At 40.5% G+C, this 21,942-nt stretch overlaps 1 protein-coding gene across 3 annotated transcripts in view; it reads right to left on the bottom strand.

The window, feature by feature from the left end:
• Positions 1–21,942, bottom strand: part of FECH (ferrochelatase) — a 336,602-nt gene that overhangs the window by 260,044 nt on the left and 54,616 nt on the right. For all 3 annotated transcript variants that reach the window (XM_044074844.1, XM_044074827.1, XM_044074836.1), the window contains exon 4: positions 14,115–14,263. In XM_044074844.1, coding sequence (XP_043930779.1) covers positions 14,115–14,263 — 149 coding nt within the window. The remainder of the gene's footprint in view (positions 1–14,114; positions 14,264–21,942) is intronic.

Here is a 21,942-nt window from a genome sequence, read left to right as displayed (position 1 = left end):
GCATAATACATCTTGTTGCACGCTTTATGCCCATATGACCTGCAAATGGAATGTCATGGGCTATGGATAGACGTGCCAACCAGTAGGCTCTAGGCACTACCAACTGCTGTATTCTCTCACCCTCTAGGCCTGCCTCAGGGGTCCACTCTATAAATTAATCCTTTGTCCCAGTACACAGATTTCTCCTTTTCTCGAGAATCAGGCACCTCTCTGACTACCTCCCTCAAGCCCTGTAATGTAGGGTCCAAGAGCTGAGACTGTCTCAACTCTCTCTTTGTAAACCTTCATAGCTCCCCTTCCACAGGAAGTCGGGTATCCTCCGACAGTGGTGCCTCACTGTCAGCCTAGGTAGTACTACTCACCTCTGCTCTTGCAGTCAATCTGTCCAAGGGAACATCAGTACCCACCAGCAGCTGTGGCTCACCTTCAGTCTCACTGCTACAGGGTAGCTCCCTCTCTAAAAGTAACCAACACACCAGTCCTGGCTTCAAGTCTGTGGTCTGTTTGCCCCCCCCCCCCCCAAGGCTACCAGACCTACATGCTTGTCTCCAAGCCTGGCTGTGTGCAACTGCATGCACACAAGGTACTGCATTATCAAAACCATTCACAAATCAGGACATCTGCAGGGATAACCTTAAAACACACCTACTTGCTTGCTTCCTTTTTCACCCTCCCAGTCAAGGAGAACCCTAGCCAAAAGATATCAGGAATGGGGTCCCTCCTAAAGTTCTGACTGGAATAGACTGCCCAAGCAAGTAGTGCTCCTCTTTAACCATTGCAGGCTTCACAATGGTTGGGTCAGAGGCTGTCTCTCTCTTAGTAGTGGCCCGTTTTCCATCTACTAAGATAGGATACAACCACTTGTGGCAGTTTGGTACCCTTGCTGTCTACAGACAACTTACTGCTGGAATTCTGTCATTCCCACTTACTGGCTCCCCCACCTTTTGTTCCCCACCTTGCCTCAGTGGACATCTGTATGCTACATGGCCCCACTGGTTACATTTATAACATTTAATCCTTGATCCTGGCCATGTACCTGAACTAGTGGCTTCTCCTGCTACTGGCGGACTCTGATGGGGCAGTTTAGGTTGCCCACCATGGGTTCCCTTAGACCCACGAGCAGCATTGGGTATCCCTTTCCTGTGCAGTGATGCCCCGCTTGCTAGGTATATCTCTCCCTTTTTCCTCAACTCATACGTGGTACTGCATTCCCTATCTGCCAACCAGATTCTCATGTCTTCAGGCAAAGTGCTAAGGGCTTGTTCTTTCACCAAAAGGTCTGCCAGCCCTTCAAAAGTGGTGACCTGATACCCATTCACCAGCCTAAGAAAATAAGTGCTTAACTCAGAAATATATTCACAGACACTTTCATCTGCCTTGCATCTATCCTCATGAAACTTTTTCCTATAAGCTTAAGGTGTTAACTTAAAACACTCTAATAAACAATTTTTAACAGTACTGTAATTTAAGCAATCAGTATCAGACAATTTAGAAATAGCAGTTACAGCTTTACCATGGAGTAAGGGGGTCAGGAACAGCTCCCAAAGCCCTTGGTCAGCATTACACTGTTTACATACCCTTTAGAACATATGAATAAAACTATCAAATTTATCAACTTCTGTAAATTGTAGAAGAAATTTACTGCCCTTTGTTGATTCTGGGGTTTGGTTACTCCCTTCTCCATTATCTCCATGACCCTGTCGAAGAGTCAGCATCTTTTTTTTATGCTGCCTCTGCATCTCATTTTCCTGAGCTTCAAGACGTCTCAGTCTCTCTGCAGATTCTAATTCCATTTGTTTCTGTTTACCCTCTTCTACAGCCTCCAAACACCACAGTCTAACTACACAAAAGCACGACACAGCAACTGCAGGGTACAATTCTTTATTTACAAAGGTTTAGTGCTTTCTTCCCACCAATAGGGACTTCCTCGGAACAATGAAAAAGGACCCACCCAGCCTTTATATCCTTAATTAATTCATTAATTAACCATCAATTAGCAGTTAAAGTAACATACATATATAAAAGCATGATATTTATTGTATACAAATAACACTACACTAAAATACTTTAACCTAAAATATTATTCAATTTTAAAACACGTGATTGCAGTAGTTTCATTTATGCCCGGATACTCAGTTGCATTTAAATGCAACTGCCCTTTAAGCTCACATATATCTAAATGAATATCTATAATTCCGCTCTGAGAATCTTTGATAACCTGTTGAATGTCAAAGAAGAATGTCAGAGAAGTAACCAATGCTTTAAGCATTCATATTAATACACATAAGGACCACAAATTCAAATTTTTGGTTATTCAACAGGTTGTCAGACTCTCACGGCAGAATTATAGATATTCATTTAGATATATGTGAGCTTAAATGGCAGTTGCGTTTAAACGCAACTGAGTATCCGGGCATAAATGAAACTACTGCAATCACATGTGTTTTAAAATTGAATAATATTTTAGGTTAAAGTTTTTTAGTGTAGTGTTATTTGTATACAATAAATATGTTTTTTATTTATGTATGTTACTTTAACTGTTGATAGTTAATTAATGAATTCATTAATTAAGGATTTGGTTTGTTATATAAAGGCTGGGTGGGTCATTTTTCATTGTTCTGAGGAAGTCCCTATTGGTGGGAAGAAAGCACTAAACCTTTGTGAATAAAGAATTGTACCCTGCAGTTGCTGTCTCGTGCTGTGCTTGTGTGGTTCTACAGTTTTTTGTGGCAGTCGGTTGAGAATAAACACCACAGACTTTCTGCTGATTCTACTTCCAAACGTTTGCCTCCAGTTCATGTCTCTAACACCAGATGGATTTTTAAGTCCTCTGAGGCAAAGTTGAGCTGTCCATTTTCTGAGAGTTGTACATCCCTACAGCCAGTTTGTCTGTCTTCCTGGTCTGTGATGCAGCTGTGACTAAGGCTGCAATCATTTCTGCTTTAGTCAGATTGGCATGCACCAATCCTTTGTCCTGGCACATCTCAGCCAACTGGCTCCTTGTCAGCTTGCCATACTCATCTGCTGACATCCGTGCCTGCTCTCCCTGACTAACTAAGCTAACAAACTTTACAATAAGAGGAGAAAGCTATTACATGATAGAACAAAATCCATAAAAGGGAAGTCACCCCTGATCATTATTAGTAAAAAAATACGAGCACTCATAAAATCAACTAAGGCCAATTTTGAGAGAAAAATTGCCATGGATTCAAAGGACAATCATAACCTGGGTGGAAACTCCCAGATATGCTCAGAATTAGTCCAAAATGATACAAAAATCACTGAACCCACAGACATTGCCAACATACTGGCAGACAGGTTCAGTGCAAACTTCACCCCTCTCCCCTAAAGGAGAGATAACTATCCCAGCCGAGTGTAGCCTCCTGGACATCTCAAATGCGCAGGTGAAAGCTGCTCTCTCTAAAGCTAAAAACACAGCATCAATGGGACTGGATGGTGTCCCCGGCTGTGTGCTACACGAGCTAAATGAGGAATTAAACCCGCACATAAGGCAGCTGTTTAATCTCAGCCTTACCACAGGATACGTGCCCAAGGAGTGGCGTCACGGCAACTGTGGTCCCACTCCACAAAGGCGGCGCCTCACGGACCCTGGTAATTACCGCCCCATAAGCTTAACAAGTCTAGTCTGCAAAGCTATGGAGAGGATCATAATGGAGCTCATAAACAAAGATATAGGGGACTTGCAGACATTGGACCCGACCCAGTTTGGCTTTGTCAAGGGAAGATCATGCCTTTTGAACTTGGTCGACTTCTTGAAACAGTCACCAAGGCCATTGATGAGGAAAGGCAGTCCATACAGCCTACCTTGACCTTGCAAGCTTCGACACAATACCCCACTCGGGTATTGTAGAAAAACTACCAGCTTAAATGTAAACCCATATGTCACAAGATGGGTTGCAAACTGGCTTAAGGACAGAACCCACAGGGTTAGAGTTGCTGGCGCTGTGTCAGACTCCAAGCCGGTCACAAGTGGTGTCCCACAGGGCTCGGTCCTTGGCCCCTATTGTTTGGCATCTACTTCTCAGAAGTACAGGCCAACATGGGAGGACTTTGGCTGACAAAGTTTGCAGACGACTGCAAACTGGGCGCCATAGTGGAAAGTGCATCGGACACGGATATCCTTCAGAAGGGACTCACGGAAACAGATAGCTGGTGCCAGAGCCATGGCCTGAAGTTAAACGCCAAAAATGTATAGTCATACCCTTCGGGAAAAACAAGGTAACCCCAAGCTACCATATAGGTGGCAATCCACTAAGCACAGAAGAGGTTATCAGGGACCTGGGGACTCAGGTTGACAGTGGCCTTTCTTTTGACACTCACATTGCTAAAGTGGTTAGAAAGACCTTCTACATTGCCCACCTGATCATGAAGGATTCACATCCAGATCTAGCGAGGTCATTGTTCCCCTGTACTCTTCACTTATCAGACCAATGATAGAGTACAATGCCCCATTCGGGATGTATCTCACCCGACATCTGCAGCAATTGGAGAGACCCCAAAAGTTCCTCACCAAAAGGATAAAGGGACTCCAAAATCTGTCATATGCTGCCAGATTGAAGAAACTCCAGCTCTATTCAGTCGCATACCGTCTGCTCAGAGGTGACATGTGCCTGACATACAAGGCCATGTCCAACCCGGAATTAATGGACATGCTCCACCTCAAAAAATCCAAATCCACCAAAACCACTAGAGCAAGCGACTTAACCTTAGCATGGATATAAATAGGACGTGCTGGAGGGATAGATTTATCACTCAGAGACTCCCTATGCTGTGGAATAAAATCCCGGTCCATGTGAGGCAGAGCACCTCGCTGACTCTGTTCAAGAGAAATCTAGACCTGTGGATGGGAGATCGTAGGTTTACCCCGGGAATCATATCTGTGTCACTGCTGGACAGAGGCACAACAAACTAATGGGCACAGTATTTTTTCATATAAGGGGTGGCGTAAGTCACAAAAATTTGGGCTAGGCTTATAAATGCCTTAGTGCAGATAGCCTAGTATAAACCTATGAACCTATGAACAAAACCAACACCTTGCTTAGTGACTTCTATTTACAGGCTACAGGAGTTCAGTATCCACACCACTGCCAACCAATTAATGTGACGCCCCACCACTGGGCCAATAATCAAGGAGCCTCGATCCTCACCACTAGCACCAGTGGGGGACGTACATTGGGAGGATGACAGGTACACACACAGTATTTCCAGATGCAGCTCACTGCATCAAGTGCAATTTCCCTTAAGAGCACCCAGAGACTACAGTCAGTCCGAGACTGGTTTCTCCTCCTTTCTCCAGATCCTCAATAAGACTCCCCACTGGCACAGCTATAGTGTTGAGCTCTTAGCCAGGGCTCCAAGCCAAGTCCTGCAACACTCTCTCTGTCCAACCAGTGCTTCGTGTCCCTGCCCAAATAGCTGATACAGACACACACATACACACACACACACACACACACACACACACACACATACACATACAGGAAAGGCTGGCACAGGCTTATTAGTTATGCCCCCTTCTGCCCAGACTATAAGGTAGTTATCACTGCTATCAGAACCCCTTATCAGCTACTTTAAGACCAGAGCCCCTTATCAGCTACTTTAAGACCCTTAACAAAGGATGTCCAATCTTACGGTGTAATGTTACTATTAATACAAGTGGTGGTTTGACCAAGAGCAAGGCTATTAGAAGTGGCCCACGGTGTCACCAAATAAATATGCAAGTACTCTCAGAACTTCAATAGCTCTACAAAGATCAGACACAATGAATGGTTTAAAAATATTTAATAATAAATAAAAGAACAAGAAAATACTCACTATATTTTTACAGTGACATCAGAGTTCAAAATCATGGAACATATTTAGAAACAACATTACAAGAGTCTCAAACAAATAAAGAAAAATATCTAAACTAAGTGTTGCTATATTCCTGACTATATTCAAGAGAATTATACTGTTCCCTAGACTTATTTACTCAGAGCAAGGCAGACGTGTGGTGAATGGATCTTGTCAAGCCTAAGACAGAATACAGAATGCTCTCTCTCTCTCTAAGAGACTTCTTAAATTAAAAACAAAAAATATTACTGCTGGGATAACTTACAGAATGGCATCATTTCTTGTCATCTGACTCTATTCCAAGTGAACCCCCCCCCCCCCACCGATGGAATCTGGCAGTATTTAGCATCTACCTGTGAAAATACAGACCTCAGATCTTTTGGCAGATGGTGAAAGTCATACAACAATTTACATTCCTCCACATTTGAAGACAATACAGAAAACTTCTCTAGTACAGACATTGTCTCTCCTGCTGCACTGAAACTGAAAGATAACATCTTTGTGTGGCCTAGCTATAAAGTAATTTAATTTCAGCTATTTTTCTAAAGGTAACCTCCTGTATTCTAGTTTCCACTGTTACAATATACAAAGATCTACCTTTTTTTTTTTTTTTTTACATTTATGCACGTGGGCAAGACCCCTTACACCCCCCAGAAATTATACATACCAACTCCAAGATCAGAGTACAGTGAAGAAAAGGGTAAATTTCCATATCCTTGCTGTACTGCAATCTCCAATCAAAAGCTTTAGGTTTTCAAAAACTTAATCATATGGTCTCAACCATATGAATTTCGAGTTTCTGAAAATTCAATCAACTGATAGGGATCTTGTAGATCACATCATTATACAACTCCATAGATCCTATAGATCACATCATTATACAACTCCATAAAACCTTGACTGGCTAAGTATGGCAAAACAGAACTAAAATTTTTCTATACCATTCTCCATATACCTGCTAAATGCTTAGCACTGGCAAAGACTGTACAAAAATATTATCCATTTAGAGATCTACGATCATTTGACCAAAACAGACTTCTTACCATCAAATGCCTTAACAGATAGAGTTACTCACTGTACTGCCATCCCTAGACTCCAAATGGAATACCATTCCCCAAAAAGTAGAAGCAAAATAACCACTGCATCATTCATTGCAAAGTTTAATCAATTCATAGCTCAAAGTCAACACTACATAAATGTTCATGGGTGTGTACTAGGCTCATGGCCCTGAGTCTTTACAAGCCTAGCCCATAGAAGTGCCCTGGCATCGTGCCAGCAGATGTTAGTTCCCAGTGCCTCTATCAAGTAGAGCCATTGGAGTGATCCCCGGGGTGAACTTTTTATTTCCCATCCATTCATCAAGATTTCTCTTGAAGAGGGCCAGTGAGGTGCTCTGCTTGTATGGGAAGTCAAAACCGGAGCATGGGCAGTCTCTGGGTTATGAATCTGTTCCTCCAGCACGTTCTGTTGATTGTGGTAATAAGGTTGAGGTCTCTGGAGCATGTGGTGTGGAGGGATTGGGATTTCTTTAGCTGTAGCACTTCTAACACATCTGGGTCAGACATGGCTTTGTAAGTCAAGCAGAGATCGCCTCTTAGTAGACTTAGTACTAAATGTAACATAAAACCCATTGTTATGGAGCATCCAACATACTTTGCCCTCTACTGACTCAGCCACTAACGTTATGGACTTCCAAAATGACCGCAGACTGAGCACCATTGTTGACTACAGCTTCCCTAATGTAAAAACTGGGAATTGTTTAAAAAACAATCAAAATTGTGAATTTGGGTAAAATTTAGTTATTCACTAGAAACTGCACTACCTAGATGCTAGCAAAGAAATTATTCAGAAAAGGTATGCAAGTGTCAACCAGAAGAGAATAACTTTTTGGCTGGGGAAAACCTTGCAGTTGGTCAGCAAAAATGTTGTTCATGTTTCAACTTTAGAAATGGAGATAGTTCCCATAAATTTAGAGGAAAAAATAAATCAAATGCACTCAGGGTATTTAAAATAACTTGACATACTGGAGGAATATACAAAGTTAAAAAACAAAAAAGCTGAAAAAATAAAATAAACATTAAGCAGTTATTCAGAAGAACTGTTAAAACTGCAGAAATCAGACTGAAAAGAAGAAAATGCTGAACAAACATTTAGCTTCTCAAGGAGAGCCATTTCAAAAATGATAGCGTTAGGTGATATATAATACAGAGAAAACTGAGATTTTTGCTATACCAAGTAAACTGGAAGGAAAAGAGTACATCAGTTTTATGGAAAAACAACTACTCTGGTACTCCACAGCAGAATTGGACAGTTGAGAAAGTAAAGAGTTTATGCCCAAAGTCTGCCATCAGAAAGCAGCAGATACCTATATTAGTAAAGATTAATCCTATCAGCAGACAAAGCTGCTCCAGACAAAACTGTGAAACAAGGTAAAAGCAACTATCATCAGTCCAACATTATATGAATTGCTGAATTCCTGCCTTCCCTTAAATTTCACTTATCCTCCATATTATTCTGCATGTATTGCTCCCACAATTTGCATTTATTTATATGCAATTTGCTATGTCCTTTTTCTAAAGATCCCACTTTCAGTTCTTTTATCTCTTAAAATATTCACTTATTCAAATGTAGTTGGTTTAGAGACAGATTCCATTTTCTAGCAATTGCTGTTTTTGCAGCCAACAGAATTAAAGGCCTAACTATGTCTAGGCAATTCAAATCCTGTGTCCCAGCTCAAAATAATTATTTCCTCAGTTACAGCCATTTGCTCACCCAATACTCCTGACAGTACTCTGTAAGGAATTTTTAAACTCTGCTAACTCATTACATTCCCAAAATGTTATGTTCCCAGTTACCGCTTTTTTCCCCTGACACACCTACCTCCAACATTTGCTATTTACCCGAGGAAAAATTCTTTGAAGTCTGCTTGGGGTATACAATTACCTATGCAAACACTTCCAAGCACTGAACCTAAACCTTCTGGACTTAGCTGTACACTTAGAAGCCATACATATGCCCTCCCATTGCTCTCTAGTAAACTGCTTTTCCATTCACTGTTCCCAATTTTTTCTAACCTCCTCTGATTAAGAGGACAGATTGCTGAAATATTTGCATATTACTTTCCAAGACACAATAACTGGGCTAGATTCAATAAAAATATTTCACAACAGCATATGTATTTCACAGAAAGCACTGCAACTTATCCATTAACTATATCAGATCACACACCAAAAAGATAAGAGGCTGCTACTTTCATACTTACCTGTTAAAATGAAGAATTTAATGAACAGGTAGATGTATGAGCTGAAAGTTACTTAGCAAAACAGAAAGTAATTCAGACAGGATAAAATGAAAGGAGAGTCCAAATCATGGCAGAAATAAGATGTATGGAAAAGTAGTAAGAAATTATATGAAGGGGTTGAAAAAAGTTAAATACTGCAGAACAGGAATCTCAAAAGAAAAGCAGCAAATGCAAATTGATAATGGCAAAATAATGGAGCAATATGACCAAGTTTAAAAATGGCTGCTGTTAAATATTTTTGATAGCAACTCTATAGCACAAAATCATTTAGTGTAACAACTTTGACAACAGAAAGTACACGGAGTTGCAGCCAAATGTAGAAGCTTATGACAAGAAAAATACACAGATCCTATGGAAGTACAAGAGATATTTCAGACATTTTATGGAAATTTCTATAAAGCAAAGGAATATGGAAACCAAGAAAAGGGACAAATGGAAATACTTATGGCAGACTTAAGCTGTAGCAAATTTGGAGAAAGAGATGGCTCAACAATTAGTTGCCAAGATGAGAAGATATGAAATAAAAACAGTAACATACAAGTCACCGTGAAAGGATGGTATGCCTGTGGAACCATAAGATGCAAAGCATTCTGGATGGTTACACATCTTATTCAAGCATGGAAGACACCAAATCTCCTTGCTGTAACACAGCCCTTCATTACTAAATGAATGTCAGAATTTTGTTTACATATTTAGGGGGTCACGAGGCACAAGGAGGATTTTGCTAACTGGATTAACTAGGATATTCAATTAGTCCATCTTATCCTGATCCATTGTCCAACAGGAGAGGCCTCAAATTCATTCCATTGTGAACAATAAATCACAGCACGACTCACATCAGTCTTCTTTAACCTAGATGAGATGTCCTTAACTTTGCAAGTAGTTTTTGACCATGTCATACCTGCTTAGAGCCACAGTCCAGTGAGGTTATGTGTTTATTTTATGCACAGTAGAGTCAGCTATTACTAATATGTGTTTAGGGGTCATCAGGTAGCACTGCCTGTTGTTTGAGCTTTCCAGTCTGGCCTAGCATAATTTTAACTATAGGTATTTTACTATGAACTCTTCCCAATGCCACAACATGGGGACTGCATATGTATGATTTGCTGTGGGCAGTGAAGGCCTGTGCAATTCATTAGATACAGGAAGCTCTGGTTTAGTTGAGCTCATGGTTTCATGATTTAGAAAGAATGATTATGTGGATACATTCTTCAGAACTTGTGTATACAGTGCAAGGTAGCTAGGTGTGTCTCTGTCTGTGTCTCTGTCTGTGTCTCTGTCTGTGTCTCTGTCTCTGTCTCTGTCTCTGTCTCTGTCTCTGTCTCTGTCTCTGTCTCTGTCTCTGTCTCTGTCTCTGTCTCTGTCTCTGTCTCTGTCTCTGTGTACAAGCACACACTTGTACACATGCTCACAAGGTGAACTACTGAGAATTTACCTTTAAAATTCTGGCTACACTCAACATTTCTTACAGATTTTAACATAAGTATCAAAACTATGTACAAAGTATATGGAGTGCACAGATTACAAGGGCAACCACAACATTGTCATACACCACTCTGATGTCAAAGATAGTCAGAGCTTTCACTGTATGGTCTGGTGCCAAGACATAGCCATCAGAATATGGCAAAAAGGTAAAACAGCTTTGAAAGCTGTAAGTGGTTTAATGCTACCTCACTGAATATGCACATGCATTCAACAGATTTTAAAGCTGCTGGTCCATTATAGGAAGAGCTTGCTTCAACCTGCTATTTCTATGGTGCTACTTAAATGTTTTACAGCTTCTGAAGTTGTTAAATAATACATTTTTTTCTTATAATATATATGCCAATATCCACCTCTCAAGCTTTGCATCAGTTTTTTTCTCAAGGAGAACTTGACATCCATATCTCAAAACACATATGTTGACAATGAGCAGACACCTGATCATAGTCCTCTCACTGCACGTGTTTTTTGTGTAGATGACACTGTGCAAATAAAAGGTTGACGATGATGCTAGCAGACTGGTGATCTCTAGCTGTACACTATAACAAAATATACATACCTAACAAACCAGGCCCAACATAATTGTTTGCTTTACCACATACCGATGTGGTATTAATAACTATGATAACAAATTATGGAAAAGTCAATCTCCTTTTATCGCTGGTTAAGCTACACAATATAGGTATTATAGAAAGTGTTTTACATAATGGCAAATACTTCAATCATTATCTACCAAGAAGTAGTTTAGCTTTTTCCTACATGTTTTACAGTCCACTGTAATGATCTATATGGGATAAACTAGTAGTGTGAAAAATGGTAAAGATCATATTCCTAATCCTAGCAGCTCTCCTAGTCTATCAAATAGAAACAGCTTTCTACTGGAAGGATGATATATATGGTACAAGGATTTTGTGAGCTTTTTATTGCAGCCTAAACGTCTATAAACATGTAACTATAGTCTAACTGCCACATCAGCAAGGTGCTCTGAAACTCAATATGGTTTACTAAGGTATATACTCCCTCCTTTTTTAAAGCCACACAAGTGTGAGAAATGTATATCTGTGTTCCCAGGATAGATACATTACAGTCTGGAAAAAGGGGTTCCACTCTGGAGTAATTTTTGATATAAAATCACATCCAACCACCAAATGCATTTTACTGAATGCAGTCTAGTCAGAAAACAGTACTGGCTATGTCCTACTTGTAACCCCGACTAACCTTTGCTTGTCTGTTAACAGTTGTTGTTTTCTTCTTCCACCTTTCTCTTTCGTAGACCATGTTACTTATTCTGATTAAAATATGAATGCAAGCTAAGTAATCGGCTATTAGATTACTTTTGAGGTTCACTAACCTAATCTCAATTGTAAAATGAAATTAACTGTATTGACATCATTGTTAACTAGAATTTTTGTCTTAGAAATGTAGCATAAGAATCTGTTAATATGTTACTTTGTCATCTTTTATATTGAAATCCTTAGTAACTGTCTCTAGAATTTGTAAAATGGAGCTCATCTCCCTGGGCCTCTACTGAAAATGGACATGTATCCAGTTGGACTAGCCCGGTCAACAAATGTAAAATAAATAAATAAAACTGTAGTTGAAAAAACATTTTCGATGAACACAAAAGAAAATTTTGTTGTTTTTTTTTTTGTAGTGTTTGAAGCCCCCCCACTCGCAACCCCCACATGGGAAGAGACTTCATATATTTGCATTTATAATACACCAACCCCAAGGTTGTGCAAAAGTGAGGAAGAAGCAAAACCTCAACGATCACCAAAACTGGCTTATGGCCATTGCTGCTCATCTGAATGGCATTCATTGAAAATGCTTTTGATTCTTGACAGCTTTCTAGTTTCATACACTTTGGAAAAGGTAATACAGCTGTAACACATTACATCCTAAGTACAAACACCTGCTTGAATTACAACTTCACAGAAGGAAAAGTGGGCGACAGTCATCCTGGTCTGTGGAGAGTTCAGGAAAAGATATATTTTTTTCTTTTGTAGCATTCACCCGGGAAGAATACCAAGAGAAATTATTTACAGTGTCTATAACCACTATCAAGTGTCTTCTCTCCAAGTTAACAAGTGCATCCTATTCATCAAGTTGCCATGAATGTCCTTGTGGTAATGCCTAGAAGTAATTCCATGGCTGATTCTCATGCTCAACTTGCCCAAGCAGAACATGCCCATAAGTGGAAATCTGAAACGGCTCATCACAAAACTAATGCTTCCATGAAAGTATGAAAGCACAATGGTTTAGTTGCTCATGGAAATGCACAAATATTGGGAAAAGGCTAAATGCCTCGTGGAAATGCACAAAGGTTGGGAAAAGGCTAAATGATATGCACACATACTAGGCTTCCCCATCCTCTTAAATTTTGGTCTCACTTCACACCTGGTCAGGTTACGAATAAAATGATGGTTTAGAACAACATGACATCAGTGCCCTTTATCCTGGGATTGGAATTTCCCCTCCTCCTGCCGTACTAGTACGGCAGCTTAAACCATATTGAGAGCTGGAGAGTGGTGCTTTGCAGCACACCACATACCTGCATGTAATGGACACTGATAAGAGTCATTATAAAAAGGACTGAGGCAATGCACAAGTATTACACTTTTGAGGTAATAAGTCCGCATATCTTTACATGTTTATTAAACAGACTCCATCATGACAGTGTTAAGTTCCAAAAGCTAATGCTACCCAAGAACATTTAACCCTAGAAATGAAAAATAAGGCTACCAAACAGGATACAGCATGACAGCAAGGTCTTCAGGCACAAATTCAATAGGCTGAGTCCATCGTGTCTAAAGAACATGAAGGTTTCAGCTGCCCTTGCATTTCTCTCAAGGGGATAGGTAAGAGATTCTTGACAATGCTGCTCACTAAGGAGAAGGACAGGGTACCTCTTATGTTATCACTTGAGGTTAAAAGGTGGCAGATTCAGGGCACAACTCACAACATGCTGCTTCATTGTGAGGATGGCTACATTCCATTCTGTAACAGGTTCTCTGCAGTTTGGGGGGAAAACCAGAACTGAGGCATTTAGTATGGATGAAAAGAGATAAATCAGAGTAAAGTAATGACACCTTCATTTTCTTAAGCAGTGCAGCTGGAGTTATGCTCACCTTTATCACTAGCTACCCAACTGATACATGAAAGCCAGGTGAGCAATTAAAATTAGCATTCGGCTGAATTTTGACTTCTGGCAGTGTAAAAGTGAGGGAAGACAGACAAGTGAAAAACTTAAATATTTTGGCTAGAAATACTACACTACACTACACATCTCCTGAAATATAAATGCAATTAACTTTTTCTCCTATATGAGCCATTTAAAGAAGTTACACAAAAAACAGCAGCCTTATCTAAGAACCTTTATAGAAGTTAAGGTTGTACAGTAATCCTACCAAAAACAAAGTAGGTCTATTAAGTGTGTACTCCTTTTCAAATATTTACAATGTTTCTAAGCTTTCCTTACCTGTCTCCGGTGACATCTCATCCAACAAATTTACCATGCCTTTTCCCTGCTCAGTAGTCCACATTTTAATTGGAGATCCTCCACCAATCTTACTGTATTGCTCTTGAATCTTCGGGGTACGTCTTTTTGCAATAAAAGGTCCAAGTTTACTAAAATAAAAAAAGAAAAACAGGCATTTGAATTAGGAAATTATTTTTTTGTGGACTGCATTTTCATGTAGACAATGACGTGATGTTGGGCTTTCTGTTTTCTGATTTCAGTCATTAAATGTGGTGACCAGAATGCCCAATGAGATGCATAGCCTTTCAGAGGAAGCCAAGAACCCAGAAGAGTACCAAGCACAAACTGCCAACACTGCAGAGATAGACACAGGGCAAACAGCAGTTCAAGTATGCAATAAAAAGTAGCAGGAGAAATATAGTGAATAATGACAAGGTGAAATACAAATCTCAAGCCTCACACAACAGATGTCAGCAACACAATGGTTCCAGTGCAGTTCACAGTATTCACACTCCTGGAGACATCCTGAAATATTTTCTGAAGTCGAAGTCTGAGGTAATACGACAAACGAAGGTATTTAGAATGGAAGTCTACAACTGATAGTCAAAAGGAGAAAACGGCAATGGAAAGACAGAAGCCAAGGTATAGATTACATGAGAAGGGTGAAGGTGTTGAACTGTCATATTTCAAGGAGTGGGTCTAAGGCACCAGTCAGATAGCAACTTCTCATTGCAGCTATCAACAGAAATCAGCAGACATTTCAGATCTTATCCAGCAAATGAGATTAGAAGGCAAGAAACAGTGCCACCTATTAAAATGTCAATATAGCAGACAAACTAGGGGTTGACAATACATCTTCCTGAATAGGGTAAGACAGGTTTTACTGAGAATCATGAGAACAGGGACATTACAGAAGCATGGAAGTAGCAGAACTTCTGTACTTCCACAACATTGTATCTTTAAATGCATACAATTAAACAGATACAACATGCAAAACATTCAGCCATCCAGTGGTGGTCTGACAGAAGACTTACAAAGAGATAATCACGGATATGCAAAAGGGCTTCCAGTAATGCTGAGCCACGAACTCAAGCATTGTCAATGTAAGCTGGATCACATACTGGACAAAGCTTCACTCCCTAAATTAAATGCATTTATGGGTAAAGCTTTGAGAGATGAATAAAAAGCATTCACAGGCTGCAGTCCAGGAGTTTAAGACTCATGTATATACCCAAGGCTGCATGCCCGGCATTCAATCACTTTCATACACCTTAAAAGATGGCCTAAACGGACTCTCTGAATGGGTAAAGGATGGTCAGTTATTTACTTATTGTGACAGGAAGACTGTCCTATCTACACAGTAAGCTGGAATGCTCACTTTTAACTCCTTTTCTGGCATCACACTTTTGACAACCTATTTCATCACAGAAATACTTCAACACACTTCAACTGTGGTCACACTCATCAGATCCATTCAGGTGAAACTGCAATTCAGGTTCAAGAAAATTCTGGGGCCTTTTACAAGCAAAAAGAAATCTCCAAAAAGCTAGAAAAATGCTGAAAAAGTAGAGCTGCTGTCACAACCACACTGAGCAGTCATCATCAAAACCTCCTACACATGCAATAAAGTTAAGGTGGAAATGGCATAAACCAGAGTAGCAGGTGACTCCAGGGCAGATATCCATCACTGCACTGACCTTCACGAAGAGGAAGAATTTCTTAAATAAAAAATGTCTTATGTCCTCGAAGAGGAAGAAGTTCTCAGAGTGCCCTACAGCAAATTACTTTTTATGCAAAAGACTTAGTCTATGTCCTGACCTGCCAGACCTTCTAGCCTTCCATACCTTAATATAATCCTTCAAAACATTAAAATGTCATTTTGTTTAAAAAATGTCAAAAGCAATATTCTTAATAAGGCCTTTATTCACGTTCTCCCCACAAAATGGAAGGGATTCCCTTAATCTTTTTATGCCATCAGTTATTTTTATTAAACAACAGGCTAAAGGCATTCGTTGTAATTAACGCTATACTTACTGTGATATTAAGTAAAGCTTTAACATATTAAAACTTGATAAGAATACCGAATCATTTTATACCACAACCTACGTCTGAATGTTTTCATGTGAACTTACTCTCCTTTTTGTATGTTTATACTTCTTCGCTGTACTTGTACTGCAATTACACATGCTCAAATCAATGTAGCAATACAACTCTTTTATCTTTCCTATTTGCACTGTGCAATTCTAAATATTAATTCATGAAAGCATTTCTTCCCAGGTCAATCATCAACATCAACCCCCACTCCCTCCATTTTTCTATACGAGGTCAGAGCGTTGTGTCAACTGTTGCTGTCTCTCTCAATTCAGTGTCTTCCTACCTTTTACAGTCATGCCTAACTGTTGCAGGTCTTCTCTCACACAATCTATCCATCTCTTTGCTGGATGCCCAGATTTCTTAGGCTTTCTTCCCGTCTCTCCCAATCATCTTCATTAGTTTGTCTTCTGCTTTCCTGTGAATGTGCCTGAATCACCATGATCTATTCTCTGACATTCTCTGCAACTGGAGCTACTTGGGCTTCTACTCTGATGTCCTCATTTCTTCATCTGTCCAACAGTGTTCAACCTACGACCCATCTCAGATACTTCATCTCCATCACCCTAGCTTCAACTGCTCTGCCTTCACTGCCCAGGTGTCTGTACTATACAGAAGTACTGGTCACATCACTGTTTTGTATGCCTTACTTTTCAGCTTGTTGGCATTCTTCTCTGATACACTACTCCCGACAAGCTGGTACTTCTTTGTGACATAATGTACAATACTATGATTATATTTAAAGTGGTCCACTCATGTCAAGTCTGTATATGCATCACAGCACTTGTTAGTTTAAAGTAGTGGGATGCATTGTTCCCTCTGTCATTCTTTGACAGCTGTCACTGCTTGAGGACTACTGATGTTGTATGATTATTTTTCCCACCCACACAACCTGTCCCTGTTGTGATTTTAACCATATTTCTTTAACTGCCTGTCCCTAGAGTCTCATCTCATCTGCTCATTATAGTTAGCACTAGAAGATCAAACTGGAAAGACTTTCTACTTAGACAGGTAAAACTTGAGTTACCTTCTCTCTCATATCTTCCCACTCGCTTACTGCAAAAGTGCAATAGCTAGAGTACTGGCTGTTTTTTTGTTTGTTTTTTTAAATCTTACTTTTTAAGATCTGTAACATCTGAGACAAAGACTAAAAGTCACTGGAGAAACTATAAACCGCTTCTCAAGAATCAACTTAGGATTAATTCTGTTTTGCTCCTGGTGACAGAAGGAGCAGAAAGATATTTCGTAGCCTCCCCTAAATATTACCTATCACTGGTAGGCCTGAAAACTGCTTCTTAAGAGGCAGCCTGGGCTTAGTGCTACTATTTTATTTCTGGTGATAGAAGAAACATACAGACATTGATTTCTGATGGTCTCTGACAGGGCAATGTATGGGACTTCTTGACTGGTTTGGTTGCTGTGGAAAACTTTTTAGTTTTAAATGATGGTCCCTTGTGCAGCTTGATTTTCTATTTTGCTGTTGCACAGGCTACCCAGGGCATCTACCAGAAGGTGGCTACAACATGCCTGGAGAACCATGTAACGTCTGGGGTGAGACTGCTCATCAACAAAGAGCCTATTATTCACTACTCAAGCAGCAGCTTGGGATTTGAGCTATGGCTTTGCTTCTGGGGACAAAAACTATAGAGGGATATTGATTTCTAACTGCCTGTGTTTATTGTGGAGACCAGGACTAGCAGTAGCCAGGTAGCAGCCAATAGGCCACTATTCATCATTCTTGGAAAACCTAATTCTGTCTACTAAGTACTTCTAGATTATCTATAATCTAAAATAACTTTGGAGTATCACCTCAAATATATATTTTTTAAATCTTCAAGTCTTCCTCCAGTCCCTGATTACCAAGACCATCCCTTGCCCTCCACCCTGTGGGAACATGGCTCAGTCTAATGTAACCCAATCCTTGACCAGTCTGACCACATTACATGGTCTACGACAGTGTAACAACTGCCTTATGCTTTCCAACTACTCATTGTTTCCAGTAATTGATAGTACAACTTGCGACAGATGCAAATATTTAAGAAACATGGAGACACACCCCTCACATCAGTTCGCTATCAGTAAGCATTGTACCTCTTCAACACCTCAGTCACAATGCACCACTAGACCCATAAATGAAAGTTATGTACTCACCATAACGATAGAACTGTGTTATCAGTTTCCATTCTTCAACAAATGGGACTTCCGATCTGCGTCGGATCACACCGGCTACTTTCAAGCTTTAGGATCCAGTGCTCAGCACTCCTCCACTTACCCACAATCTCTAGTGTTAACTGAAATACCTCATATCAAGTTTGCCCCAGGAAAGTGGGCAGTTATACAGTGTCTAAGATAGAGGTAAGCAAAAACAGAGAAGTCTAGAAACCAGAATGTCAAAACACATGAAAGGAGGACGGTGGGTGGGATAAGGAAGAATGGAAAACAGACAACACAGATCTATTTGTATCCGATATTGTTTTTTCCGTCTGTTCAATGTATGGGACAGAATCCCAACTAATTTAACACTTGGGTGGTCCACGGAAAGATATCCCAAAACACAGCTGAACCAAAAGATGCTCTTGCTCAGGACTGTATGTCCAATTTATAATGTGAAATGAAGGTATGGACTTTAGACAAAGTAGCTGCTGCACAGATGTAATCAAGAGGTACTATGAAAAACAAGGTCATCAATGAAGTGACTGATCTACACTGAACTTTTGGGGAACAAGCAAGGTGAGCCCATCTGCTTATAAACAAGAAATGCACCCAGACAGCTGACTAGAAACCATGTAACCTTGGATATTCCTTTTCCCATTTTGAAAGGGGAGTAAGAGAGCGACAACTAATCAGTTTTTCTGAAAGCTTTGGTCTGGTGTATAAACTGAATCTTAACTGGCGGTGAACATCTAAAGTGTAATGTGTATTTACCTTTGTCTGAAAATGTTGGGGGGGTCAGTAAATGATATGGATTGGTTGATGCAGGATTCAGAATACACCTTTGAAAAAGGATTGGTTCTCAGACACTCTGTCTTTGTGAAAAAAAAATATGGATGTTTTGCAGACAAGGCAGGGATCTCAGAAATTCAACTAGCAGAAGTAACAGCAACTAAGAGTTTTCCATGATAAAACTTTAAAATTAGCTTTGGCAGCCAGTTTGGAGGGAGGACTAGTTAGGGCTAGCAGTAAAATGGCAATAGCCTAATGAAGAACTTGGTCTCTAAGTGGAGGTCATAACAGAAAGGTTCCTCTAAGAAAGGCTTAAGGTGGTCTTAAGGATGCAATGGGCATGTGATTCTCTCCGATGTGAAAGGAAGACAGAGCCGCTATATGCGCTTGGATAGCGGAATAGCTAGTTCCATTCTGAAAAAGTTCAGCCAAAAATTCCAAGATTGCTGAGAGGGGGACAGAAAAAGTATTGTGTTTATTCTCAACTGCCCAGATGGAGAATCTTTCCCATTTGCTTTTGTAGATCTTATGTGTAGAGAATTTCTAGGAAGTTAGAATATGAACAATGGAAGATGAAAACCTGGACTGTCTAGTTGTCATTAAAATGTGGGAAAGCATGCATTCAATTTGATGGAATGAATGACTGGGTGAGGCAACCGTGATGGGTGAAATAATAGATCTGGAGGCAAGCCCAGCACCCAGGGACGGTGTACTAGATGAGGCAGGAAGAAGGGGAAAACATATCCATCAAGGTCAGTAAGGGGCTATGAGGATGACTGAGGATCTTTGCCAGTACCTTCTGTAAAAACTTTGGAATCTGAGGAATGGTGGGAGGGAGCATAAAGGAGTACTGTGGCCAATTGTTGGCAGAACATTCCTCGGTGACTTCCCCTCCTGGGAGATGAGAACAAAGAAAGAACTTGTTGGACTTGGTGTTGTGGGGAGATGCAAAGAGAATGCAGCAATATTGGCCCCAATGGCTGAAAACCTGCACCATGACAGCTGGATTAAGAGACCACTCATAGGGAAGAAGGACAGACCTACCCACTAGCACACTGAATTCCCCGAAATATGCATTACAGTTAGAAAACAGTGAGAAGATATTGCCCACTGCCACACTCTCATGTCCTCTCAACATAATGGATAACACCTGGTTCCTCCAGGTTTGTTGATTTACCAGATGACTGACACGTTGCCTGTCTGGATCACACCTACAGGGAGAATGTCCCGAATAGCCTGCAAAGCTAAAAGGGCCACTCTCATCCCCAGTTCACTGATGTGAAGACTGACCACCGATTGTGACCATGTGGCTTAGACAGTCTTTCCCAGGTAATGTCCTCTCCACCCAAATTGGGAAGCATCCACAGTCACTGTGGCTTAGGCTGGATGTATGTTTTGCAAATCTTCGTTAAAGATACTTGGAAGGACATGGGTTGCTGTCTTTTCAACCACTGGACTGCAACAGTCCACTGTAGAACTCATGCATACCTGGCTAGGGGGATCAGGGTAATCAATGCTGCCATGGATCGTAAAACGGGAGATCATTCTTGCTGGTATCTTCTGAAAGGACAAGACAGTTAAAGCTTGATGATGAATGGATATGATCCTTGTCTGAGTAAGCTTTGCAAGTTGAAGCCTTGTGTCTAACTGGGATCCTATGAATTCTAAAGATTGAGCTAGGCAAAGTTTGGACTTTGCTAGACTGACTATGATGCCCAGGTCTGAAGAGAGGTAGAGCAAGGATTCCTTGACCTGGATAAGTAGATCTTGGGTAGGGGTGGTAATCATACCTCTCAACCTCTTAGCACAAGAAATCTAGACAAAGTCTACAACAATGGTGGTACAAAGGCCTAAAAACAGGGACAGACTTTAAACATTGCTCTTATAAACTTAGAAGGTTGCTAGAATAGCAGGACATGCGTTAGCATGCCTTTTCTGAAGGATATGAAGTCTGAAACACAAATGTGCGACATTATTTACTGCCTTCAATCCTCAGTGATTTGCAAGAAAAACAGAGATTTTATGAGACGCGGACAAAAAAATGAGAGGCAAAAATCTGGACATTGAGAAAAACTGGACAATTGAGAGATGTGGTGGTAAGTCATCCAGATAAAGGAGCACTCTGAACCCTTGCATTTGGAGAGGAGCTGCTGCCATACATTTGGTAACACCTGGGGACTGTGCTGAGACCAAAGGGGAGAACTCTGAACTGAGAAGGACTGGCTCCCAGCCAGGAGCACCTGTCTATTTTTGTGTGTTAGTATGAATCCTGAAGATCTATCCAGCACATCAAGTCAATCTCTTTCAAAAGAGGGAGAATATACTGTACTGTGACCATATAAAATTTTGTTTTCCTTACAAAACTGTAAGTAACTTAGTCCCAGAAGTGGTCTGATGTCCTCGTTTTTCTTTGGCATTAAATCGAGTAAGCTATGGATCCTCTTTGGTCTGACGAGACCTCTTGGATGACTCAGTTGTTTAGAAACTTTTTTATTTCTGAAGTTGCTGCTTCCCTTTGAGTGGGTGGAACATTGGGATGTCTTTCTGGGGCTGAAGGAGTGGTGTAAAAAGGAATGACTGCCTCCAAAGTACAGCAGTCAGGCAATTGGTCAGGAGCGCTGAAAAGGCATCTAAGAGAAGGGACTCCTGAAAGACTTGATTCTACGGACCACCATTGCCCCTAGAGTGATGGGGTATCTGTCTCCAGACATGACAGGTGAAAAACCCCTGTGATTTGTTGAACCAAATTTTCTTATCTGTCTCCAGACATGACAGGTGAAAAACCCCTGTGATT

Source organism: Protopterus annectens, chromosome 1.part1 (genome assembly GCF_019279795.1).
Source record: "Protopterus annectens isolate FY-2018-M chromosome 1.part1, PAN1.0, whole genome shotgun sequence".
In the NCBI taxonomy this organism is placed as follows: Eukaryota; Metazoa; Chordata; order Ceratodontiformes; family Protopteridae; genus Protopterus; species Protopterus annectens.
Note: the sequence above shows the minus strand (reverse complement) of the source record. Positions and strands in the feature narration are given on the sequence as shown.